General features: G+C 43.1%; 1 protein-coding gene across 2 annotated transcripts in view; it reads left to right on the forward strand.

Annotated features, from left to right (window-relative positions):
* Positions 1 to 20,362: 20,362 nt before the first annotated feature.
* Positions 20,363 to 26,961, forward strand: part of SLC10A7 (solute carrier family 10 member 7) — a 140,427-nt gene continuing 133,828 nt past the window's right edge. For both annotated transcript variants that reach the window (XM_036382930.2, XM_036382931.2), the window contains exons 1-2: positions 20,363 to 20,604; positions 24,042 to 24,124. In XM_036382930.2, coding sequence (XP_036238823.1) covers positions 20,505 to 20,604; positions 24,042 to 24,124 — 183 coding nt within the window. In that variant the 5' untranslated portion in view covers positions 20,363 to 20,504. The remainder of the gene's footprint in view (positions 20,605 to 24,041; positions 24,125 to 26,961) is intronic.

A 26,961-nucleotide genomic window follows, 5' to 3' on the forward strand; every position in this document is an offset into this window, starting at 1 on the left:
GCACTCGGGAGTGCCCTGCTCGGAGTGGGGCGGGGTCCCGCGGGGCTTTCCCAGGCAGAGGCGGGAGGAGAGGGTAGGATGGGATGCGCCGCCCCCTCCCATCCACATAAACACGGGCTGGGGCAGTCAGAAAGCTAAATGCCGTTTGTGCTAGTGAGTGGAAGGTTTGGAGCTTTTTGGGGGGGAGGGGGTTGTTTTGGTTTTGTTTTGCTTTGCTTTGTTTGTGTGGTGATTGTTTGTTTGTTTTCCCAAGAGGTCGAGGCAGCCCAGGTGCTGGAGAGGTGAGTTCAGGACCAGGATTCCCCTGGCCCTTCCTTTTCTCCTGCTTCTCTCTCCCTGGTCCTGGTGACACTTTGGGGTCACGGGGGACAGCGACAGCCAGAGCTCATCTGTGTCCCCATGCCCCTGGGGAGCCCTCAAAGTTTGCTCTGGGAAGGGTGACTCCTGGAAGTGCTTCCAGAGGGTAGGGCTGCATCTTCTGGGTGCCTGTCCCTACTGCCTGTTTCTAGGGAATTGGGAAAATTCCTCTCCTCAACCAGAGCCAAAAGCAAGTCCTCCTTCAGGTGCCCAGCAGAGTGTTGGGACTCAGCTATTGCAGGGATGATGCAAGAGGTATGTCTTGGAATGAAACAGGGTTGAGTTCTTACTTCACATCTCTCTAATACCTGATGCCCTGCTGTGCCCCCAGGAGGATGTTCCATGGCATGTCCCAGTATTTTGCACGGCTTGTGTCAAGTGCTAAAGAAGGTTTTTGCTCAGAATGATTAAAAATGGACCAGAAGACCAGAAAAGTTCAGGAAGCTGACAAGGAAGGGCTACATGCCTGCAGGTCAAAGCCACTGGAGTTCATCAATTAGCATGGCCCAGCTGCTTTAGATACTAAAAGGTGGTGGTGAGAAAGACCCAGAACAGGTGGGTGGAAAGAATATCTTCCTGCAGGCAAGTGAGGGAAAGGAAGTGATGGAAAGAGTTTTGCTCTGTTTGATTCACAGTTGTGCTCCAGCTGTGGGTGGGAGCCTGGCTTGGGAAGGGAGGCAGGCGGGGTGGTTTGGGAGCTGCTGCAGAGGTCAGAGGACCTGTGTGGGGTTTGATGTTCAATATTCATACAGCTGTGCTTTAGCAGGGTGAGCTCTCTGCACATGGCTGTCGTTTTCAGAATCTTGTAGATAAGCTGTGTCAGCACAGCTTTTATAAATCCCATTTTTACCAAAGATTTATGATGTAGCTGTAAATGTGTGCTCTGGACTGGTATCTTCTATAGAGAGTTTTAGTGAGGAATCTTATTTTTAGAGGGTTAGTGCATTTATTTTCCATGCCTAAGATACACGATGAAAAATGTAATTTATAATGTGGTATAATAAAAATAGATGATGTTGCAGGGGATAGCAGACTTTCTTCTGAACCTGCACAATATATCTCTTTGGTAACATTTTGACACTGATTTTACACATGCACTGAAGTGGTGACAATGGTGACAGCCTTGAACCTAACCAAGCCCACTATCCATATATAAAGAAGCCAGGTTGGTTAAAGGGGGAGGGAAGAAACCTTAATTCAGCAAAGGTACATGACTAGGTTTTGCTTTTATTTATTCCATTTTAAGTCAGAAAAAAACAGAGTGAATTGGAAGCATCTTTGCAGCCTTAATACATGTGTGACTGCTCCAAACATTTCAGCATTCTTTAAAAAATCAGCCAGACCTGGGAATAGCTGGGTAGCTTTCTTCTGAGAGCTGAGATGTGCTGCTCTTTGGCAAGACTGTCTGTTTTAAAGAGGCAGTCCAGTGTTCCATTTCGCTTCAAAACAGGCTGCAGCTCACTGTTTGAGTTTGTGTTGTGTTGCCTTACCTGTTGTAAGGTAAGATTTCATTGCAACAATCAACTTTTTTTTTTTTAAATTTATTTTCATGAATTGAGCTGTGCCCAGTAAAATGGTAGAAAACAACAGATCTCTGTATCTGTATGAACAGTTGCTGGTTTTCCTTGAACTTGGGGATTTAAGGTGCCACTGGCCTCTGCAGAGCAAAAGGAAATGAAAGAGGAAAGCAGGACTGGTGCATTTTTGGTGGGCAAGGCTCCTGCCAAGTCAAAGACCAGCTATCAAATCAGAGTTTGAGCTGAACCTAGAGGAGAGACAAGCTGTAGTAGTAGTACTAAAACTAAGGAACTGCCTAGTGGAATTTGCAGTCTTATTTTGGTGGGGAAGTTTGCTTATTTTTTCTTTTCTTTTCCCATTAAAGAAATTGCTGATGAACCAGAGACTACAAATACTCAGTCCTTTAGTGTGTGCACACAGTTACCTCTTGAAATTGTCATCCCTCTATGTTATGCAAGCAGAAATTCCTATGTAAGTTAGCACTTCCCTGGTTTGCTAGTAAATGTATGTATGAATTTGACCTTAAATCCTATACTGGCTCCCATCAGAATATTAAGATTTCAGGTTATAGCATAGTTCAGGTTAAGACTATAATATCATTTTTGAAACCTTTCCAATAGTAAGGAAACCTACCCCCAACTATAACTTAACAAAAAATTATTTCAGGTTTTGGGATGTCCTTGCCAGCTCCTTTCTTCCCCCTCTTTGTCAGTTTGTTTAAGTAGGAGCAAGGAAAAGAAAATATCCCCTTTTAGATAAATCACCACCAACAGTTTTGCACAGGCCATAAATGAGAAATTGAGCCATTATTTGAAAGAGAAGCAACTTTGTCTTTGTCTCTTTTAGATAGCTAAATTTTGCTGTTCAGAACTTGCTTGAGGTCTATCAATAGTTTATGTTTATGTGCAAATAAGTTTTTTATTTTTTTTAATCCATACTTGATTGCTATGATCTATCATGAAAAGTGAGAGCAGCATTTTAAAGCAGGAAGAGGATGGTGGGATCACAGGTGATGGCAGTGCAGGATGTGAGAAGGAAGCAGATGCCTTCTGAGGCTAACTTTTGTTATTTAGAGTGGTTTGTGTTTCACAGGAAAAGCAGTAGAGGACAGAGAGTACTTGGTGTGAGAGGGTAAAAAGTAAACCACTGCTTCTTCAGGATGAAGGCTTTTGTTCCTCTGCTGTGGTGAGAGTTGGTGCTCTAAGGGGTGGGGTTTTACAACTTTTTGTGAAAGGAAAATCTTCCTTCAGGATTGGTCCAAGGTATGGAATAGGCACATCCAAGAACTCAGTACTGATGCTTACTCTCTTCTACCTCAGGTCTCAATCACTCTTCTGACTTCCTGGTACAAAAAATCTCATGCTCATCACAAAAAAAAAAAAAAAAAGTGAAATAGAGGAGGGCTATAGAAACATGAAAATCTAAGCAGGAAAAACAAATCTAAGCATTAAAAAAATACATCCTGATGAGTGGCTGGGATGAGGGTAAGGGAGCAGAGTGACCCCATGCCAGTCATTACTTGCACAGTTTAACTTTGCCCCCATAGCAGCACCTGGGTGCTCCAGTCCTGAGCACTGACAGCTGGAGAGAAGGGAGAGGTCCCAACAGGCCAAGGACACAGGCAGGGGATGAGAGGTGCTTGCTGCTGCTGTGACTGCCAGGACCTCATGAGGTGGGAGAGCTGTCAAGCAGGAGGATGAGTTTGCTCTGGATTAATGTGGCGGTTCTGTTATCATAAACTCAGCTGGTAGTGAGGGAAGTCTGGGTTTGCACAACTGCAAGGGAGAGTCCTGGGAGAAGGTGTTGGGTGTTTAGGCTCAGTCTGTCACACACCCAGACTCTGGGTGGTTGTAGTCTGCAATTTTTGGAAGCAATTAACATAAGGAAAAAATCCCTCTGACTTAGTGAGGTGAAGCCAATATACATTTCAGTGCTAATTCAAAAGGGTTTTTTTGTCTTTGCATTTAGCTAATGTGGTCCAGGAATTTACTTTTTTTTTCTCAATTGGAATTGAATCAAGATTTTAGTCCCATTTATTTCAAGATCATGCTCCAGAAAATCCTAAACAAAAACGCTGTGGCTACTGACTGATAAACAATGGGTTCAGGGTTTAGAAACCAGCCACTGATAGCTGTTTTCTGTTTGGAGTTTCTTACTGGCTCTAAGTTTTGGGAAGCTCAGACTTCCGAGGCCCATCCAGCCTGGTCATCACCACAAATTCATTTTTCCTGTTGTTACTCTGTCATGTTCTATGAGAGTCTGATTGCAAATGGCTGAAATCAGATAATTCCCTGGATGTCCCTGTTGGTCTTGGAGTGAATTGAACACAGGAGATTTGGCAGTAGGTGGACTTGATCATTTTGATTTTCATTAGAAGCTGACCAACTTCTTATGTCAGTGGAGGACAACTTCTCTTAATAATTTTGAATCCTCAAGCAGCTTTAGTCACGAGGGTGACACAAGCATAAGGCTGCCTGCTCTTTTCCATGCAGGAGTGGGTCCTGGCAGGGCCCATCCCTGGCCCCTGGAGCTCAGCTGAGGGATGGTGCTGAGCTCTCAGCTCTTCAGGGTGACTGCTGTCCTCTGGTGCACATTTATGTGCTGAGAAGCACAACAAGTGCTGGCTTCTGGCTGGGGTCTTCGGAGGCTGCTACGACACCAATCAGTAAAAGTTAATTGCAAATTTATTTCCACATAGCAAAAAAGGGAAAAACACTTGGGGCCAGTTTCCTTTAAAGAAAAAAGGAGGAAAAGCCTGTTCTACACCCATTTGATTAACCTGTGCTGTTAATCACTGCCAGGTTTATGAACCTCTATTATAAACTTGTTACTCTAAGGGGGTTTCAGTTCAGTGATTGAAAAACAGCTTTAGGGCCTGGGTAGGTAAGAGTAGCAAGTACAAGTAGCAGCACTGAGCCTTTGAAGAGGTGTATAAATAATTAGCAACATATTTCATGTGGACTCTTTAGTCAAGATATCCTGTCAGAGCTGGGATTTTATCAGAACATGACAAAAATGTACAAAGAGCTCTGCATTTATTCCAGCATAACAATGTTGATATCTAAAATAGCTGCGTTAGAAGCTATTTTAGGTCACAGGTAAGCTCTGCAGCTGAACTGCATACTTAGCATGCCTGAGCACATGAAGTCTAAAACCTGCAGAGGCAAGACATGCAAGAGGCAAGCAGAATCGCAAGCAGAGAGCTCTTGTCGCGTGTGAGTCTCTGCTGTGTTCTGGGCTCGCAGCAGCGAAAGCCGGGAGTGTGTGATCTTTTTGGGTGCTTTCTGTGTTGTGGTGTGCTTGTGTGTGTGTTTGTGTGTCTTCTTGTGTGTGGCGGTTCTGGTGATGTACACCTGGTCTGCAGTGGCGGCAGGTCACAGCAGGTAAAATAGACAAAGGTGCTTCTCAATCTAGTGCAGGGGTGAGGAACACAAATGAACAGCCTCTAGGACACATCCTCCATACACATCCCTGCCCATGGCAGGGGGGTGAACCAGGTGATCTTCAAGGTCGCCTTCCAACTCAACCATTCCATGATTCTGTGATACCCAGGTATCTCACTCAAAGGTGGCAAAAACTTCCTTCTTATTAGTAAACAGCACAAAGCCTAATGAAAAATGCCTGTCTCGAAGCTGATGGTATTGCAAGTGTCCTCCTACATACCAAGCCCAACACTGGTTAATCATAGCTTCATTTAGCATCATTTCAGTTGGTTTAAGTTTGCTGTTTATTCTGTTGTTTTGTTTTTTGGTTTTTTTTTTTTTTCCCTGCTTATGTGGAAAAACAATTTGCTTTTTAGGGCAAATCCTCCTGCTCTCCCATTTTTAAACACTAATCATGATCTCTGGGGAACAGCTCTACCTCCTTGCATATGGCTTTGTTCACTCCTACCTGGAGGAGCTTAGTGGGCTTTAGTGTATGTTTTGTCCAAGGGAAAATTAATTTAATTTAATTCACTCAACATCACCCAGCACCTGCTGGTATGTGTGGGCAATGTGAGCAATCCCTGCACTCAGATGCAGAGGTTATTTTAGCAGAAGTGTGTTGGTCTCTGATACTTTGAGAAGTGGTCATGGGACTCCCATGAGGTCAGAACTTGGAATTTGGAAACTAAATCCAGGATTAACTTCAGTTGTCGAGAGTACCTTCTCTATTAACCTGAATAGAATCAAGATTTCACTTTTCACCTTTTCTACCAAGGCTTTCTCCTCAGTTTTGAAATCTGCAAGAATAAATCAAATTCAAAGAGTGAACTTCATTTTTACCTCCAGTTCAAATGCTTGGGCTGAGTGATGGTAATCTAGGTGCAAGACCACAGGTCAGTGAATTTCTAAGTCATGGGCATGAGGCATTTTCTGCCCCTTCTACTTGCTTCAGGAATTATACAGATTTGTTTAAATAACAACTACAGTTAGGGTTTTTTTTTAATATCTTTTGTGCTTGTGTGCATTTGTATTTTAAGAGACTAGCACTTAGGCACCAGGTGAAACACCCAGACAGATACAAAGACAGCTTTTCTCCTTAACAAAGCTCATCCTTCCCACCCTGCTTTTAACTTGGAAGAAGCACTGTAGAAATCCATGGGCATTACCAAGGCAAAGTGGGTGATGAAAAAAACAGGTCTGTATTTTTTGGTCTAGCTTCAGTCTTTTCTGCAGTCTGCTGGAAGCTGGCATTAACGTGTGTTTTTCATACCCCCCAGTCAGACTGACTTATTTGGTAGCCACCTCCATGGTGAGTTTGGGTGTGATTTCCACAGTAGCCCACAGGGCAGGTTTACCCTTGACAAGTGAGTGGAAGCAGTGCCACTCAGCCATTACTTTTTAATCTGCTAACCAGAGAAATGAGCCTTTTAAGTGCCTGACTTGCAGGAGGTCATCATTAGTCTGTCAAGGTATTCCTTTGCTGCCATCTTCTAGAAATGTATTTGAAATGGCAACTCCCAGTTATGCTGTTTTGAGCAGACAAGACGTGCTGTTTATGAAAACAGACTTCTTGAAAGCAAGCTGTGGTGGTGGGAAAAGGAGGAGAGGTTGTTTACAATATTTTAAGCCAAACGGTTCCTTTGGCAGGAGGTTTTCTGTAACAAGTGAGAACAACAAGAATTAGCTCTCTCAGCACTTCAACAAGCAGAGATTTTTGTCTGTAATGAGAAGAATGAGACTTGTTTGACATAAACTACAAAACAACACAGCAAAGATGAAGAAGGAGGGCAGAAATACATTACTGAAGGTGAGAAGAAACAACTTCACTGCTCTACTGTGAATTCAAGATTCTTGCTCATTATAATGTATAATTACAGCTGGCATCATTCCAGAGGAGGGGTTGAAAGAAGGTAGGTCTTACCAACTGTGCTCAATCCTGTTGGGGAACTGACCACAGCAGCATCCCACCTGAGTTTGTGTAATCCAAAAGATTCCTGTTTTATTCTTCTGTACCAGGTCCTTCTTTATGCAGATATGCAAATTCTCTTTGGACTCGTGAGATTTGAAAACTGATTAGAATTTTTATGTTCCTTCATTAAGGGTAAAAATAGGCTATCCCAAGATAGACAGCCCCCCAAATTATACACTGATCTGAGAAAATGGGAATAGCTTTCTTTTGCCATTAAATGAATAACTTTCAGCAACCATAGCTTGGTTGTGCCTCTTCTGAAGTCTTTGCTGTCTTTCTGAAATTTTAGCTGTTTATTGGTAGATTTGGAGAAAAGGAGGCTCAGGGGAGACCTTACCACTCTCTACACTCCCTGAAAGAAGGTTGTTGCTGAATAGGGGTCAGTCTCTTCTCCCAGGTAACGAGTGCCTGGACCAGAGAAAACGGCTTCAGGTTGCACCAGGGGAGGTTTAGGTTGGATATTAGGAAAAATGTCTTCTTCAAAAGTGTTGTCAGGCATTGGAACAGGCTGCCCAGGGTAGTGGTGGAGTCACCGTCCCTGGAGGTGCTTAAAAGATGTGTAAATGTGACACTTAGGGACATGTTTTAGTGATGCACCTGGCAGTGCTGGGTTATGGGCTGGACTCGATCCTAAAGGTATTTTCCAACCTAAATAATTTAGTGATTCTAAGTCTTATCTGTGGAGCTTTCCCTCTGTTTGGACACAACTGTGTGCTGCTTATTAATAATTCATTTGTGCACATGCATGCTGCTTAGAGTGGTGCTTATCTATGCATAAAAAGGCTATTAATAACTGATCTTGTATGTACCTATTATTTGCCAGCATCCTATTACAGAAGCAATTATTTTTGCCCAATTCCACCCTGGTGTTAGAGGCTCCACCTACTTACACTTATATTATCTCCATGCCAGCCCATAATTTTTTGATTATGTGAATGAGAACAGCTAAGGAAATCAAGATGCCTAAGGATCTAAAAGCAACTAAATAATTTTTTAAAAAGAGTTTATGAAGAATTACTTGGAACTATTTATTCCTTTTATTTCCTATTGGCAATGCTATTTTCTGCACTAGAGATACCTGGGGAAAGTAAAAATGTAAACATTTGCAGCTGGGAGCTGCCCAGAACTATTTGCATTTCGCTCTACTTTACCTCCAGTCTTTGGTGTAGACCATGGTCTGTTATGAAGCCATAAAAAGGGTTAATGGGATTGTAATCAAAGATGCAAAACAAGATTAGTTCTTCTAAGAAAAAAGTGAGAATTATGTTGAAGTAAATGTTTATGGGGTTATTCCTATTTGTAGAGGAGAAAACCATGCATACCTTGTGTAAGCATTTGGATATATATTTATAAAATGAGGTTATATATGGTCTGCTGGACTTTATTTTTGTCTATATGATAAAAGATTGATTAAAATCAGCAGGAGGAAAATTAAGAGAGTTCTTGCTATTTCAGGTGTATGGTGTCAGTTTGGAAAACAGGGTATTTTTTTGTTATTGTTGGATGTTTTTCCCCTCAACACTGGTATGAACTTTAATTAAACCAGGTACCCATATGTTTACATAGAAAGACAAATAGCCTGTTTATTTCAGCAGCTGTTCAACAAGCCACCAGCACAATCAATTAGATTAATCCCAGGAAATAAAACTTGAAATAAAGATGATATCTGAAATCATTTTTATTCATGGTTAGAGACCATGCAGATTCTTTTGACAAGTTGAAAAATCTTATGGGTGATGTTGAAAACTTCAATGTACAAGTGCTAATTCAATTTGAGGGCAAAAAAACCCTGTCTTGATAGAAGGGTTTCTGTAGAAATATTACTAGAATGGCAAACCCCCAAGCAATACAAAGGCAGCCTGAGTATTGTATGCTCATTACCTGAATTTTCAAACACTTAACAACTGTGAGAAGTATGAATATGCAAAGCTTCCAGACTCTGACCAGCGTTTTCCTTTTTCCCTACAGTTCCTGGAATGAAAAAGCTAGTGGTTTATGTCAGTGCATATATCTATAGCTGCCATTAGCTCAATTTAAAGTTGCATATGATATAAGGTCACAGGTCTTTAACTCAGCAGAGCATTTAGGTAAATCAGCCTCTTCACCAGCACCTGAAATATGTGTGTGAGTGCTCTGTTGAACTGGGGCTAAAATTTCAGTTCTTGTGTCTTCACAGCTGGTCTGCAGGGCAGATGAAAGGTGGACCTTGCATAGACAGTGTGATATTAAGGATGGATAGAATCACAACTGTGGAGCTTTAAAAATGCTAAAATGGGAAGGAATTCTTGCCTTTAACGGTGAGGATCCTAAACACTCCTCTCTAGAAGAAAAGAGAGACTTACACTGAATGTCTTATATGAGGGAATGGTTTGAATAAGAATTGCCATCCCATGTGGAAGACCTCTTGACCTCTGTGAGGATTTCAGGGACTTACTGCCAGGTTGAGTCTGAAGGCTGCAAAGGCAGTGTTAATTTGCCTAATTTTAAGTTCTGGGCCAGATAATGCAAGCTCTTGTTTGCATATCTAGTCCATTATGTCTGAATATTTTGAGGCAGCATTTTATGACAGATAACATATCAGCCCTGATTTTGTAACTGGAAATGAGAAATACCACAAAGTGCACATCACACTTACACTGGCATTGTTGCCTGACCCTTATCTTCTGCTTTTTCTAGCATGAGCAGTGCCACAAAATATTGATAGAGCAAAAAAAACCCTGAGATTTCTGTGCAAGCCTTGGAGTCCTGTGCTTGCTGATGAATGCTCAAAGCTTTAATATCTAATCTTGAACAAGGGTCTGTGTTTTTTCTTAAAAGCTAAAATCATGTTGCTATAAATAAAGGACAGCAGACACTGCCGGTTAAGGCTAACAGGTCAATAACAAATCTGTTTACATTAGATTGTCTCCTAAATATAAGAAAAACCTGTTCTAAAAATTAAAAAGCTAAAGAATGGTGCATTAAAAATGCAGTTGAATGCACAATTAATGCTTTTATTTTTTACAGAATAAGTTTTTATTCTGTAAAAAAAAATCTGTATAGGCATTAAAGGATTTATTCTGGGCATTTTTTTCCATGATAGTTGTAGTCTTCTCCTTGCTAATTTGTGCTGGTGCTGTTTGTGACTTCTTAACTGCTTGAGTTCCTTGATCACAGAATCATTTGGGTTGAAAAAGACCTCTAAGAACATCCAGCCTGTTTCCCTGCCAAGCCCACCACAAACTGTGCCCCTAAGTGCCACTTCTACATGTCTTTTATGTACCTTTAGGGATGGTGACTCCACCACTTCCCTGGGCAGTCTGTTCTGTTGAGTTTGTGAGGTTCCCAGGATGAGGTGAGGGATGAGAATCTGACTCAGTGTTCTCAGAGGGCTGATTTATTATTTTATATTATATTAAAGAATACCATACTAAAACTATACTAAAGGAAGAGAAAGGATATAGACAGAAGGCTTAACAAGAATGATAATGAAAAACTCATGACTGACTCCTCAGCTGGACACAACTGATGGTGATTGGTCATTAAGTAAAAACAATTCACAGGAAACCAATCAAACATGCACCTGTTGGTAAACAATCTCCAGACCACATTCCAAAGCAGCAAACACAGAAGAAGCAATCAGATAATAATGTATCTTTCTTTTCTGAGGCTTCTCAGCTTCCCAGGAGAAGAAATCCTGGTGACGGGATTTTTCAGAAAATATGACAGCTACACTGTTCCAGTGCTTGACAACACTTGGTGAAGAAATTTTTCCTAATATCCAATCTCAGCCTTCCCTGACACAACCTGAGGCCATTTCCTCTTGTCAGTTGGGAGATGAGAGTGACCCCCACCTGACTACAACCTCCTTTCAGGTAGCTGTAGAGGGTGGCAAGCAGATAAACATTCTAGGTTATGGCAAAAGTTTTGAGGCTCCAAGCAAAACTGGAGTCCCAAAGAGCTGGAACAGCTATGTTTTCTCCAGGCTCCCAAAGTTCTGTGGATGCTCACATTGATGGACTGCTGGATCATGTGTTTGCAATTTCTGTTCAGTCTGAATGCTCCTTTGTCTTTCTGTGAAACCAAGAGGCCAGTTGAGCACCTTGGGGCTGTGTTTCACTGTGGAGAGAAGTGGTGATGTACCCTGGGAGCTGAGAAATGCCTCCTGGTCCTTAGTGTACACTAAATTACAGTGGAGGAGTGGAGGGGGAATGTCACTGCGGTCTGAAAGCGTGGTAGGGATTTAAAAGGAGACTTGCTAAAAGCACAGCTGCTTGCTCCAGCATCTCCACAGTGGATTTTCTCAACAGACAAATTTTTTACTGGAATTTTTTATGTCTCCATAACTTCAATCTAAAATGTGAAAATCAGTTCAAGTTTCTGTTTAAATGTTGTCTAAAAAATGTGTCCATCTACTTGCCCACTGTAAATGTATTAAAACATATGTATTAGCAAGCGCATACACATTTTACTGAGCTCAAGAGATTAGGTTATGAGAAAAGAAACCTGGTGGTTTTAGAGCACTAAATCATTTGTAAAAAAATCAGCTGGTGAATGAAAAGCATGGGGGAGGAATGGTGTTACTTTTATGTGCCCAAGGTTCAGAGCATGCCTCAGTCTTAACTATGGTGGGCACTGCTAACTACTGACTACTGAGGGATTTAAGGTTTTAGCTGCTGTGTGGCTTCCTAGCTGAGAAATGACAAGTAAAATGAGTAGTAATCAATATGCTGCTGCTTTCTGGAGTTGTACACATTTCCCAATAATTCAAATTTCTTCATGGCTGTCATTGCTAAAGAGGACCAGAAAAAAAGGGGCTTAGAATAAAGGGGTGAGAATAAATGAAGCATCCTATTGCTTCAGACTGTGCTATGTCTGACTTGTGCAAAGTGACTTGGTGTTAACTCTGTAGCTTTCCTTTTTCTTAAGAAGGCTGGCTCTGTACTTTGGCATGCTGAATAGAAAATTAAAAATGCAGGCCAGTCTTCGGGAACATTTTACTTACTGTTTTAATAAACTTTTGTTTATGCCTAGAGGTGCCATTAAATTACCAGCCAGACATTAATATACAGTACACAAGGGATCTTGTATATAAGCAATGATTATTACTGTGTGACTCAGATGGAGCTTGCTGTGCACCCAGAGAGCTGCTGGACGGGAGATGAACAGGGAATATGTGTCTGGATGGAGAATGCTGCTGCTCAGGCACTACTGGATGTGCCAGTGGTTGGGCATGTTTAGAGGAAAGCCATTTTTCCAGAGCAGGAGCATGACTCAAGGGGACAGTGGTCTGTGTCATGGTAGAAACACCTCAGCTTTGTTTCACAAAATAACAGAAGGCAAGAACATGGTGTGGATGATCCTGGAGCTAAAGGTACTAAGAAATTTTAAGCCAGATATTGGACCCCTTTAAAAAAGGAGTCTTATTCCCCCACCAAGTATCTGCTTCAGCTGCTGATTCTAGCTGCACAGCGTTGCTGGAAATGGTTAATTCCAAAAATGGCTTTCTTTTTATGCCACTGTCTCCAGAGTGAGAACAGCACCTACAGAAGAAAAGACTTCAAGAACAAGCTGGACTGAAATGTGGGCTATGGGCACCAGGCTGGGCAGCCTCTGAGTAACAGGGTGGAGAGGTAAAACCAGGGTGATGTGCCTTGCTGCAGGTTGTGTGATTGCCTCCTTCCACAGACAGGTACAACATCAAATGCAGCAGTGTTGTAAGTTCATCTAGAAGGAAGAAATTCAAAATCCCTCCAGCTCCTGAAAAAATGTATGCCAATTAATTCTGAATTGGGATTTTCCTTTACATTTGATCTACTTAAGAATGCACCACAAGGAAAGCTTCCTATGAGGAAAGCTTAGAAATGCTCTCAGGGAAAAGGCACCATCATAACTCTCCCACTTCCTAAAGGGATCAGAGTAGTGCTCTGTTTAATACACATCTTCTAAAGGAAATAGAAGGCCCTACCTTATACAGCCTCTTTAGGTTCTGCTGAAAAAAACCCCAACCAGATGATCCCTCCCCATCTCTGCTCTAACTTCCCTACTGTGCTTGCTGACTGACTTGTACCCACTAAAAAAATAAATTAGTTCCTTCCCTCACTTACTGCAGCTCAAGGCTGTGGCATTAAAGCCACTTACATGGAAGGGAATGGGGGAGATTGGATGAGACCTGTGAAATGAACAATACAAAATTGCTCAAGGATGCCTTCTGTGGCATAAGCTGGATAGATGTCAGGCAGTGCTGCTTGGAAGTCTTTGTCAGGCCCTGTTTATGTTGTAGGAATATTTCTGTTTGACAAAAGAATAACTCTTTGCTTTCCCTGGGAACAGGACTGAGAAGGCAGAGTGTCCCAGGAGTAGACCTATTCAGTAATGTCCTGGTGCCAGGTGTGGGGCAGATGCTGAACAGGAGAGAGGGTTTAGCAGCTGTGTTTGCTATGCAAAAAAAAAGCAAGTGGGGAATATTTGAGCCCTGGATGTGACAGAGGAGTAAAAGTCTTGTCTCCTGGTTAGTGAGGCAGCAGTAAGGGAAATGAATTCACAGTGGAAGGAGAGCAGCAGGGTGGGAGGCTTGGATAGAAATGGCTTTCCCTTCAGGCTCTGTCCCTCATGGTGCTGTTTGCCTTGGGATGGTTTGGATCCCAAAGCTCCTACCTCAGTGTCACTTTAACCCTCTGCTCCCCTGCCATCTCCTTCTCATTGTTAAAATAAGCAGTTTGGGCTGAGCACTCCTGGAATAACAAATGCATCCAAAACTTTTGTCAGATAGTGCTGACTTCATGATTTGTATCTGATTAACTGCCAAAGAACCAAGGCAGTCATGTTTCCTTCTATTTGATGGTTGGAGGGGTTGTGTTTGTTTCCATGGTTTTGTTTTTCATTTATGTCATTATTTGCCAGCAAAACACAATCATGTCCTTTGTTTTAGTTCAGCTTTATTCCCTTGTCCTTGTATGATACTGTTTTAGGCATAAAGCGTCCCAGTTTTTTTAATACTTCATGACTTATTAATGCTGCAGATTGTGGGATGAATAGTTGTCAGCAACCTCATTTTTTATGTATTGACAGATATAATAACTGATTTGTTATTAAATAGATTTTAGAGGATTTCTTCCTCTCTGGTTAGACTTTTTCTAATTATTTAACATATTTCCCCATAGCTTTTCTCCCTTCCTGGCTCCACTTTTTTTTTTCCTTCTGCATCTGTTTTATCATTTGACATTTTTTCACTTAAACGCAAAGCTGATCAGACATACGAGACCCCATCTATTAATGTGCTCTCATGCACATCTCTAGGAAAGAGACATGCATGATTTCCTCTCTAGGAAAGGATGTGTGGGAACATTCCAGGACATTTCAGGACTGACATACACAGCATTTGGAAGCACTCAGTGTTCCTGTGACATCACTTCCTAGTCCATTTAAAATCAAGGCCAGATAGGCTGGGATCAAATGAATGTATTTGCAAATAGTGTGGAATTTGCTTCAATGGAGGTAAATGATGACACTGTCAAGTTATGTGGCTGTAAGTTTCCTGTGGAATGTACTTTGCTTTTCTCCAGACTGATGGGCTGCTGGGCCCTGGCCTGTGCTGAAGACAGGACACAGCAATGACCTGCAAAGATCTAAGAGGTGTAACAACAGGTGCCAATATTGAGAGGAAGTCAAGCTGACAAATCTCAGGAAGTGTAAAGCCTTCTCTGGCATTCTCCCTCGGGGAAGCTGGTGAATTGGCCCTGTTTCTTTGAATCTTTAAACTCTTTAGAAATATTAAAATCAAATGGGACAGATGCAAGAAAAATAAGGTTCCACCTTCTTTCCAGCTAAGAGGATACAAAATTTGGAGCGTGGGCTGTCCTTCCTCCTGGACATTCTAGAAGATTAAGCTGAAGCTCCTAAAAGCCAGCTTTCATCAACCCTAAGACAAACCTCCTAGAAACTTCTAGCAGCTGATTTTCTCTGATGGCTGCTCCTTCCACACTTGACTTTTGTGACAGGTTCCTGATTTCAGCACTAGAGGGGCGAGGGTGACTGCTCTTCTCCTTCTGCTTTCTGTGATTACACACTCTTCCCATTATGAGTGATTAATTACATTAAAAGCATTGTAAAGCTTTTGCATCTGCACATCTGTGGATTAAATCCCCTGCTTCTCCCTTGTAAAAATGCAGCAGACTTTTGTAGTGAAAATTCTCATGTTGTAGGTATTTTGGTATGATTATAATAATATTAGAAGGTAATTTTTGTAAGCATAAGGAGAAAAAGATATGAAGGTATCCCCCTGTTATATCTGAAGCCTTTTATTTAATAGGTTAAATGCAGTTGTTCATTGTGAAATTATCCAGGGAAGCTAGTTCCTGTTTTTGCTTTCATTTTTCAGGTTTAAATATTTACAGTTTTTCATGGTTAAAAAAAAAAAAATTGTCTCCTGCTTTTGAATTGCAGTTGAAGAAGCCCATAATTTGTATCAAGAGCAATAGCTTTATTATGCCAATAGCTTTTCTTTTCCTTTTTAATTTTTTTAATGCAACCTTCTGAATACATTATCACTTTGCTGTCTACTGCGAAACTGTATTTCTGTGAAAAAGTGCTAAACATGAAAAATTTCTCCAAATTTATATGTTCTCTTGGTAGTCTAGGAGAAGTCAGTCAAGAGAGTATAATGAGTGGAGCATCAGTACACCAGGCTCTGTTTCTGGTAAGAAGAAGCGGGTTCTAGGGAAGGGATCAGCAAAAACCCCACTTGTTGTCTTTTAAATTTTTTTCATAATACCTGAGATTACCTCATGAAAATTTCACACTGAGCTCCTAAGTAAAAGAAAAATCACTTATTTGTTGAATAACTAAATATGTAAGAGGACCTTTTATTACAAGTTAAAAACAAAAAAGTATTCTGCATTTAAGGTCCCTGGGGAAAAAAAGATCATAGCATTATAATAAACTCAGAGATTCACAAAACCTTTAATCATCTCATAGCTTCTATTTAGAAAAGCACACTTATATGTGTAAGTCCCATTAGTACTATTCTAAATTGAACTTGTACAGAATTCCTGCTACTGCATTATGCTAAGGGTAGTAAGTCCTGCAGCTGGCAATACCTAAGTGTTTATAGGTATTCAATAATATACAGTAGCAAGAACCCAAAGATCCCTTGCAGATGCCTCAAGCAGTATAAGCACCTAGGCCAAGGCACAATAAAGACTTGTAAACATCCTCTTCCATGAGGAAATCCAGCTACTGGGATCAGTACAGCACTCTTTTCAATTTTCTCTGAGAAAATCCGAGATCATGCCACTAAGTGCTTGTGAGAAATATAAATGTGTTGTAAACCGCCTCCCATATATTTCCACTTTTTCTCCTCAACTTTCCTATTTATAATTAACACCTCTCTTTATCTTGTTCATTCTGAATATCTTTGTTCTTTTCAAGCTAAATTATTTAATACTATCTCTTCTTCTCATTTAAGCTCCCTTTATCTGGTGATCCCCTCTCCTTTATATTAAAATCTCTCCTGTCTAAATGCATAATCAGATGACATCTGCTACTCAGGAGCATGAAAATCCTTGCACATTCAATGAAATTACTGTGCAGTTATCAGGCAGTGAGGTATGTGGTGCAGATCAGAGGCTGGGCACACAAAAGGAAAAGGCTCAAACCACACAAGAGTGGTTGTTCAAAATGTGAAGCCCAGAAATGTCCAGTCCATTCCTGCATCTTTGCAGACATGAAATCCAGTCTCTGCTCACAGGAACAGCCCTGTTGGTTTCAGCAGGCTACCTGTGAGCAACAAAGACCTGGTGCCACGTAGCTACACATGTCACAGAGCTTTTGTATTATGCAGAAGGAAGCACAAGAGCCTTTGGAGGCAGGAAAGCATCTGGAAGCCCCGAGGTATGTTTGCAATTGAACAGAAATGAAAATTTGGTCATGTGAAATCAGAGAGAAGCTAAATTCTTGTTCCTGTACTATGTCTAAGCCACAGCTAAATGTTTTTTGTACAACGTAACAGAGAATAAACATACACATGTACCAGACCTTCCAAATCTGTTTGAGTCCTGGCATTTATTAGAATATAAGTATTATCTGTCTAGGAACATGAGGAGGAATGTGAAATGCCGCAGGAGGCAGTTTTGGACGACAGGACAGACACTGGACTGTCCCTCTCTCATAGGGACCAAATGCCTCTATATGGATAGTAAACTCCCTGATAGCAACAGTGACGCTGCCTTGCAGACAGGTTTAGGATGTGTGAGTGTCCTGCCAATTGCAGAATTCACATGTAGTGTTTTCTTCCCTTCTACTCCACCCTGGTGGGACACAGCAGGGCTTACAGAGTCCTCTCCTATTTAAAAGCAGGAATGATTTCATCTATTTAATCTAAGATACATGTATGCTTATCACAATCATAGCAGGACAGCTTAAAAAAAAACAACCCAAAAACCAGCTAAAACATTTTTGTACAAGTCCTTCAACACACAGCTCAAAATATCTGCATATAATTTTAATGATTACAGAAGCACAGAGCCTCGTGAACTGGGGTATTTTGTAACTCAGATGGCAAAAGTTATGACAAACTTCAGATCTCTTGGAAAAAAAATTAAAGGCAAAACATCCATTCAAAGCAAGAGACCCTCATTAAAGCTTATCTTTTTTATTTTGAGTGTAGTGATAAGTCCTGTATACCTAATAACCATTTAATTTGGGGGGATTTTCTTGTTTGTTTGTGGTTTTTAGTATATATTTTCTTAACTGTTCTAGTTCTTAAATGTAATAGCCAATGTGATATCTCATCCTTTTTTTAGAGAAGGAGAAACAGGCTTGGGACTGTGCAGAGGGTGTGACCCTTTTGGGGGGAAATTGAGAAGCACCTTCTACAGTCTAGGACTGAACCTGGAACCTGAGGATTTTAACTTTTGCCAATTAGATCTGCTATGAGCAAATATCTGAAACTTGTTTTGCAAAATTAACTGGAATTAACTTGAACAGTAAGCAAGATGAGAAATTTATTATTAGTATTCACCTGCAAAGAGTGAGCAGCAGAATTACTACCATGAAAAAAGTAGGATGCAAAAGCAGGGTGAGGCTGCTGTCTTTATTGCATGATTGAATTTTATTGCCAGACTGAGCATCTCCCTTACCTGCCCCTTCTTTGCATGCCTGTGCAGCTTCTGCAGAAATTGATACTGCAGCACTTTCATTCACTATGAAATTCAGCTGCTTCTAACTTCTGAGTCCATAACTTTTTACCTAAACAGATTATTTATTATATTTTTTTTTTTGTGAATTATGCTGGAGCTGCTCCTGCCTTCTAGCCCTGCTAGTGCAGTGTGAGGCCTCTGCATCTTGCAACTCATTGGCCTGGCTGGAGTCACTAGGAACAGGGTGCAAAGTCTCCTTCCCATCTCTGTTAGGAGCTCCTGCACTGTGTACAAATTCAGAAGAAAGCTACCAGGGAAACCATGGACATCTCCATGGTCTCCTGTTATAGTCAGACCAGAGGGCCTTTGCCCTTGGTGCTGTGCCTACAGAGCCATGCAGGAAAAGGTGTGCATGCTCTGATCCGTGTCCTGGAACTAGGGCCACCTGTGAGTGAGTATCCACAGAGAGATTTAATATAGTTTATATGATAAACATCGACTGCACATCTTCATCTGATTTATCTCTCCTGTGCAGCAATCAAATCCTCCAAGTAATCAAATCCTACACTCGTTATAATCACAGCTTGCTCTAGATGAACACATTATACATTTATTTTCTCCCAAAACAGCCAACCTGCAGTGGTTGCACAGGGCAAGTGCAGGGAGGTTTTGCCATCCGTGTCTCCCTCCTGAGAAGGGATCAAGGATCAACATGTACTCCAGTAAACTTTAGTAAAGCAGTGAAATGTACAATCAATTTAAACCTCCCACTTTGGATCTGCTTGCGGGTGGGAGAAGGCATGTTGCCTCCTATATCCAAACACTTCGGCTTTGATGTATCCCTGTTTCCACAAGTGAAGCTCCCAGGACACGCAGGGATATACACATCTTGGAGATCAGCTGAGCTTTCAGCTATAAACATTTCTTTCCTTGGTAGCAGAAAGCCCGTGGCAAGGCTATTCCTTGAAGCCTGAGTACATCGGCAGAGACTGCGCAGGATGAAACTTGTCCGAGATGTTCAGGAATGCGGCAGCAGAGCTGCCGGGCATGGCAGAGCCCTGCGGGACGGGACAGCGCCGGCGGGAGCCGCTGGAAGTCAGAACTTCTGCTTTTTCATCTCCCCGTCCATGGGCTTGGAGCACGGTGGCCGTGGCCGGGCAGGACGAGGAATCCATCGGGGAAGCGCCGCAAGAGGGGAACAGGGTGGAGCCCCAGGATGAGGTTTTAGGATACGAGGTTTTAATGGAAGTGGCTCTAGCACTGAGGCAAGCCAGGGAACCGCCCGCCGCTGGGAGTACTGTTTGCGACAGGGGCTGAACAGGTGCCTTTGGGTCTGCCCAGAACGGACAGGCGGGCGCTCAATGGGAACTCCCGGGCGATCCCGATCCACGTGTCCCTGGCGGCGCAGCGCCGCGAGGGCGGGCGGGAGCGCGCACCGGTAACAGGTGCGTGAGGCGGCGGCGGCCCCCGCCCTCCCGGAGCTCCTGGCCCCCGGGCTGCGGGGAGCGCCGCTGTCGGTGCTCGCCCGGCCGGCCCCGGCCCGCGCCCGCCCTCACGGAGCGATCCCGGATCCCGCCCCGGCGCTTCCCGGCTCGCGCCCGCCCCCCGCGCGTCAGGCGCCGGCCGTCACGCGGGCGCTGTAATGCACCAAAGCAGCGCGCACCCCACGCTGCGCCCTGCCCTGCCGCCAGCGTACGGCCCCGCGCCCGCCCGCCCTGCCGACTCCGTGCCCGCGCTCTCCCCGACCCGCCCGGCGACGGCAGCCACGGAGCCGTCCCGTTCCCGCCACCGCCGCTCGTGGTGTCCGCCTCAGCAGGGGATGCGGGGCGGGGGCGGCCGGAGCAGGCGGGGGGCCCCGGTTGCGCGCAGCCGTGCGGGCGGGCGGGCGGCAGCGCGGGGCTGCGCGCCTATTAGGAGGCGCGTGGTAGCGATGGCGGCGGTGGGTGAGCCCTGTGCCGTCAGCGGATCCGGCTGGCCCTGCCGGCGGGCGGTGGGGCCGCCCCGCCCCGCGCCCGCAGCCGCCCCGAGCAGCCGAGCGGAGCCGGACCGAGCCCGGCCGAACCGGACCGAGCGGCGCCGGGCGGAGCCGAGCCAAGCCGAGCCAAGCCGCGCCGCGCCATGGGGCTGCTGGAGCGGCTGCGGAAGGAGTGGTTCATCCTCGGCATCGTGCTGGTCATCGCTGTGGCGCGGCTGGAGCCCGGCGTCGGCGTCAAAGGCGGTGAGTGCGGGCGCCGAGTGCGGGCGGGAGCCCCGGCAGCCCGGCGGGGGCACCGGGAGCCCCGGGACTTCGGCAACTCCCGGCGGCCGCGCTGCCCCCGTGCCCCGTCCCGCCCGTGCGGGGTCCCTGCCCTCCATCGGCTCCTCTCGTTCCCTGCTGCCAGCCCCTCCTCCTCAGGATCCCGGGAGCTGCTCCCGCGCCTTTGCTCGGCACCGTACCAGTGCCTGGAGGAGCGTCTTGCTCCTTTGGGATCAGGAGTGATGGAAGCCGAGCGGTGGCTGGGTCGGAACGTGCTCCTGTTCAACTCAGTCAGAACTTGCAGAGCTGTGGGCATGGAGTCCCGCGGCTCAGGGGATGAGGGGATGGATTGCTGCCGTCTGGGAGCTGCCCCGGAGTGTAGCCGAAGGAGTGTTGTGGTAAACTCTCGGGCGCTGTGTTCCGGCCAGACCTTTTCTTTCGCTTTATAGTAGAACATTTGTATTTTTAAGTTTTGGATTTTTTTTTTTTTTGGTTGTTGTCTCGTTGTTCCCTCTTACTTCCTTATGGAAGGTGAGGGAAAACAGGCAAACTGGTCCTGTAGGAAGTGGTGGTGTGAAAGATGCGTACACGGGCCAAAGCAGATCTGTCCCTTGCTGGGCAGGGAGGGCTTGTATGTGTCCCGGAACAAGGGCTGGTGAAATAGCCACTGTTATTTAAACATAAACAATGTATCTTTGCGTGTAAACGCTGGGTGAATCCTGGTCAGTTCCCATTGGAACTTCAGCTCCAGACGTTCACAGATTTCAAGAACAAATTAAATTAAATCCTGTGTTTCTTCTTCCTAATTGTTCTCTGGTGGCTTGAGAAAAGGGATGTAGAGCACTTCAACAGAATTCCTCTAGTAGTTCCATGTTATGTGAGAGGAGGAAGAATCTATCTGTGCTTTTATAGGCACAGGGGGTTTTTAAATTTTTTTCTTAACAGAGCTGAAGTTTGAGGCTAGACAGCTTCTCACTGAGGAGCCAAACTTTTCTGGGAAAAAAAGAAAGAAATTGATTTTAAAAAATATATCTCTGAACACACGCTGTGGCAACTAAGGCTCTGGTACTTCATGGAGTTCAGGGTAGGCAAATTCCTGCTGGGCAAGGATCCCCTCTAACATCGGTGTGCTGTTCTGCATGGGTGAATAGAACCCACGTGGAGCTTCTTGCAGGATCCGTGCTGTGTTTTCCGCAGACCTTAGAGACGACTAGAAATTGATAGTATCAGGTGTTTTGTCCCTTTCTGCTTTGAGTGCCGTGCTAATTGTTAGCAGCCGTGTGGGAGGTCCTTCGAACTAGAACGGGAGATAATTGTTCCTCGGCTCACTTCCTGCATGGAAGCACTATGATGGAGCACTGCATTAAATTATCCTGCTGCAAAGAGACGTCAAGCTTTGACACTTTATTGTTCTTGGGACAACTTGCTTGAAAAACCTTGGAAGCATTGATTGAAAGTAGAGAGCACGTGTTCCCCATGGTGGTATCCCCTCCTCTGAAACCATGGGGTCTCCGTGCTCTGGGGAAGAAAAATATTTCTTTTTAAAAGCAGAAAGAGGTGAGGGGTGGGAAATATCAACACATGAAAAAACCTTAGTTTGTCATCTTCCAGCTGACAAAGCCATGCATGGTAATTTGCAGGGCTTTAGTGAATGATATGGATGGTCCAGCATCCATACCCGAGGAAGATTGTGCCATAAATAACAAAGATTTGTGTTGTTGTCACCTTCGTGACATAAGCCAAGCCATTTTGTGTGTTTTCCTATTTGATAAATGAGCCCATTTAGTTCCTTTGTGAAAAGAATTTTTCTGTTGTGGCCAGAGTTCCTTGTGCTCCTCGAGTGTGTGGTTGCTCTGGTGGTAGAGGCTTCTCCTGGGAGAAGGAGTTCAGGTAGCCCAGTGAAAAACCAGAAAAAACTGAGTCCTGGAAGAACCTCTGTTTTAGCCAGATTAACCCACTGCCTGTCTGCTGTATGTGCATGTACACAGAGACTAATCTTCTAAAGGATTGGAAAAAAAGAGGTAATTGTGTCTATAAAATATAGTTTTCTGTAGAGCTATATATATATATTTATATAATCTCTTGGGGTTTCCCTCCATCCCCCATCTATTCAGTTAACGTGCCATAATTTTGCAACTAGTCCTGTGCTTTGTTGCAACTATAACTCTTGCATTTCCTGTCTTATTTTTACCTTAGTCTTACATATCTGTAGCCTGGTGGGGCTTTTTGATTGTTTGTTTGGGGGTTTTGTTTGTTTTTTTGGGTTTTTTTTTGTTTTGGTTTGGTTTTTTTGGTGTTTGGCAAACACAGTTTTAGTGTCTTGCCAGCAGAGCTCTCTCTGAGAGTAGGATTTGGGTTGAAATGACTTGAGATGCAAATTTGACTTGTATAGTCAAATCCCTCTGATTTAAGGACCATTGACCTTACTCCAGTGTGACCATCAATGTCATTCATCAGGGGAGCAGAAAGGTTCCTCTCTTCTGCAGTGCTGAGTCAAGGCTGCCTTGTTTGCTGCTGCAGTTTTGCTCAGGACAGCTTAGGGTCACTTGTAGAGTGAGGATATTATTTTGGTCCTAAGTAGACTGCTAATATTTTCTTTCTAATGTAATATCTGGTTGAAAGCTCATGAAAAAATGAGCACATTCATTTTATGCCTGGTGGCCTCTGAAGGCAAAGTGTATTAAGAGAATTTGTCATTTTTATAGGAGCGTAAAAGAGACTATATTTTAATCTCCCTGAAAAAAGTATATAAATATATACAAATGTAAGCCTTTAATACAGAGGAATCCTTGGTGGTGCAGGCATCTGCCCTTGCTGCTCTCACTGCAGCAGTGTCTGAAATGTGTTATTGTGGGGCTGGAATGAACCATTTGGAACCATTTTCTGCTGTGAGGGGAATAACACAGAATTGTATTGCCCCGAGGAAATCATTGCAAGGTGTGATTTGAGTCCTTCTATGCAGGCAGCCAGACAGGTGTGTGTGTTGTAGGGAAAGAAGTGAGAGGTAGCTGTGTGAGGGATGTCAATGGCCCTGTGAAGGTACCAGCTAATATTTTTATTGGAGGGTATGGCTTGAGTTTGCTGATGCTGTAGGGACAATCTGATGGCAGAACTGTGAAAGGCTCCCCATTTTCATATTTCCAGAATTTGCCTGTGAGTTCCCAGTGGCCTCTAATCATGGAAGTCAAATTTATATGGTGACCTAACTCACTCTGCACTTACTGGTTTACTCTTATTTAAAAATGAATAGCATGCTTTCTGTAATTTGATAGAAGTGCCATTGTTTTTATTAGAGACTTTACTGATTAGACTTTCTCCAGGTATTTTTTAAAGTATTCTCATTTACTCTGATATAGTATACGCATATTATTATCCCTTTGACTGTAACTCACTTTGTTCTCTATGTCTGGTTTTTTTAGGACCCCTGAAACCAGAAATTACCATAACTTACATTGCTGTTTCAGCTATATTCTTTAACAGTGGACTCTCCTTAAAAACTGAGGTACTGTAATTTCTCATTTCTTCATTCCTGTTATGCTCTAAAAAAATTTTGTGTTCCTTTTGATGAGATTTGAATATAATTGGAATGGTGGTGGTACTGGGAGGATGGCTAGCAAGAGAAGATAAATGTTATATGTTTAAGGAATAACCCTCCTTGATTTCAGAAAGTGCTTCACAAAGCAATGAAGATAAGAGGGATGGTGTGAATAAATGTCACCCATCCACAGAGTGTGGGTGGTTTGTCTCTGCACAGCTTTAACTAAATGGAAGTGATGAGCACAATTTGGAGACTGGATCTACACCCTGATTGTGGCCCAAACCCAAATCAGGGTGAGATGCAGCTGTTCAGTGCTGGATTGATGGGAACAAAGACATGGTGGCTTTAAGTTACCCTGTTTGGTAGGGCCAGGGCAGCAGCTGTGGTCAGCACAGGAAGGTTCCTATGCAGATACAATTCAATATACAAGGGCAAAGTCTTGGCAATGTCTTCCCATAGGATTTTGTTGTAGACAGGTGGATTTGAGGTACCTGCACTCTGGTGCATATCACAGGCACTGAGATTGGTCTAAAATTTTGTGTCACTTGTTATTCAAAGAGGAACAGTCTGGGATTCAGAAGAGATGAAGGGGCATGTGAAGGAATCATGGAGAAGGGAGATGATGGCTATGTGCCAAGAAGAGATGGAGCAACCAGAGTTGAAATGAAACACTGCATGTCTCTGCTAGTCTAGCTTTCTGATTCCTTTATGCTGTTGACTAACAGGGGATGCTATTCATAAGTTGCATGATACTAATGCCTGAAAGAATCATCACAAATTTATCCAGTTATCTCCTGGTGAACCAGGATTTGAGTGAACACTGTGCATTCAACAACAAAAAAAGTCTCTCCACCTGCGTCATGGTTATAGTGGTGAGCTTTCATCTCTTCTTCAACTTTAATGGAAATAAGCTGTGGAGAGGCACTCTCTTCCATAGAGAAGAGAACTCAAAACACAAACCTGAGTAGTATTACCAGAGTGGACTTTTTCCTCTTTCAGGCTTAGGAATCTTTGCATGTAGAGAAAAAAATGTAATTTTTTTTCCCCTTTCACTAGTTTGTATCCTTGAAACCATGTTTTTGTAAAGCAGCTGTGAGAAATCAGAAGTATTGTCAAAGTCTTGATTAAATTCTCCGTGCTAGTTCACATCTAACTTCTTCCAGTTAAGGTGATGTGACTGCCAGTTTTCTGGGCAATGTGTCATGTCTTACTTTGAACTTACATAACTTTTTCCCATCTGTGGTACTAAAAGCAATTGATGTAAACGAAGCTTTTACAGGAGCTGATGTTTATGTCCAGGTAGCTGATCTCAGATTGTTTTGGGAGCAGCAGTCAGGGTACCTGCTGTAACCCAGCTTCATGAAGAAGCTAGGCCTTTCCTGAATTTCTGCCATAGGGGTAGAAGCCAGAAGAAGAAAATAATTTCTCACATTGTAGCTTGTGCTATTACTTTCAAAAGTGTATGTTAAAAACAATCCACATATGTGTTAGGTGGCCAGGTCATGTTTCTATTAAAATACTTTGAGGCATGTTTTAGTTGTTTAAGGCACAACCTAAAGTTGGTATTATTACTCAATATGCCTTTTTATTGGATTGCAAAGTATATGGTTTTCCTTTTGGCTTTATTTGTTCTTGACCTGTGTATTAGCTGTTCTACCTTAGATAATGTATTAGTTAGATGGAAATTAGTGTTTGGTTTACGACAGGATGAAAAGTTTGTGTTAACAGAGGCCTTCTGATAAATCTGAAATAATTAGAAATAATTTTGAAATAATTAGAAATAATTTAAGGTTACATTTCTGGTTTAATCTGCTATGTAAGTGCATGCTCAAAAAATTTGCTAGTGTGTTCAGGAAGCATTTTACAGAATAATTGGCAACATTCAAGGAGAGCCTGTCTGTGCATGGCCTTGTTACACTTTCAGAACCAGAGGTGACCAAGGTCCTCTTACATTTGTAGAAATACTCAGTGTTCTCTGACAAGAACATTTCATTCCACCTTAATATAATGTTATTTCAGTTTGCAGTGACTGGATAGCTTGCTCTTTTAAAGCAAATACCTCCCATAGGGCCCCAGAAATTAAATCACATACTTGAGTTATCCATTTCAACGAGGAATTTGGCAAGGCACTGAAAACACTGCTTGCTCTGTGTGGGTATTTGCTCAGAGGAGTCCAGCTGTGACTATCAGAAGAGTGCCTGGATGGCAACAGGGACCCACACCAGCCAGGGAGAGGCTGGGATGGGCTCCCTAAAGGCTGTGAAATACTGGGGAAGACAAGGTAACCTGTTCTGTCTGGTGTGCAGAAACACAGTCCTAACCAGCAGCTTCCAGCAACTTTTTTGGGGTGGCAGATGTATTTTTGGATAAGCCCTTGTAAATTGTTTAAGAGGGTGAAGGCTGTTTGTCTCAGCACAGTTTATGCTGTGATCATCCAGTCTAAGGCATACTATTATAATAATAACTATTCTAAATAACTGTTACTATCCTCAAAGGCGATCACTGGAGACATTTTCAAGATTGGTAATTTAGATCTGCAAAGATTTGTTCCATCAATACAGCATTCCTCCATGCAGTAGGTTGGCTGTGTTGTATCACCTTCCTTGCTCCCTGGAAGTTACAGTGAGGCTTTCTTTCTGTCTTGAGTTTTGGTTTTGGAAGTATCACAGAGTCTCCTTAAAACCCTCTGGTTTTGAGGCATTTTCAAATTGTAAAAGTATGAAATTAGAAGGGTACTTCTGTAAGTGAGATACAGATAGGTAGGTAGGTATGTTTAATGCATCTGGAGTATCAGCTGGAGA

The sequence above is a fragment of the Molothrus ater genome, chromosome 4 (assembly GCF_012460135.2).
Source record: "Molothrus ater isolate BHLD 08-10-18 breed brown headed cowbird chromosome 4, BPBGC_Mater_1.1, whole genome shotgun sequence".
Taxonomy (NCBI): Eukaryota; Metazoa; Chordata; class Aves; order Passeriformes; family Icteridae; genus Molothrus; species Molothrus ater.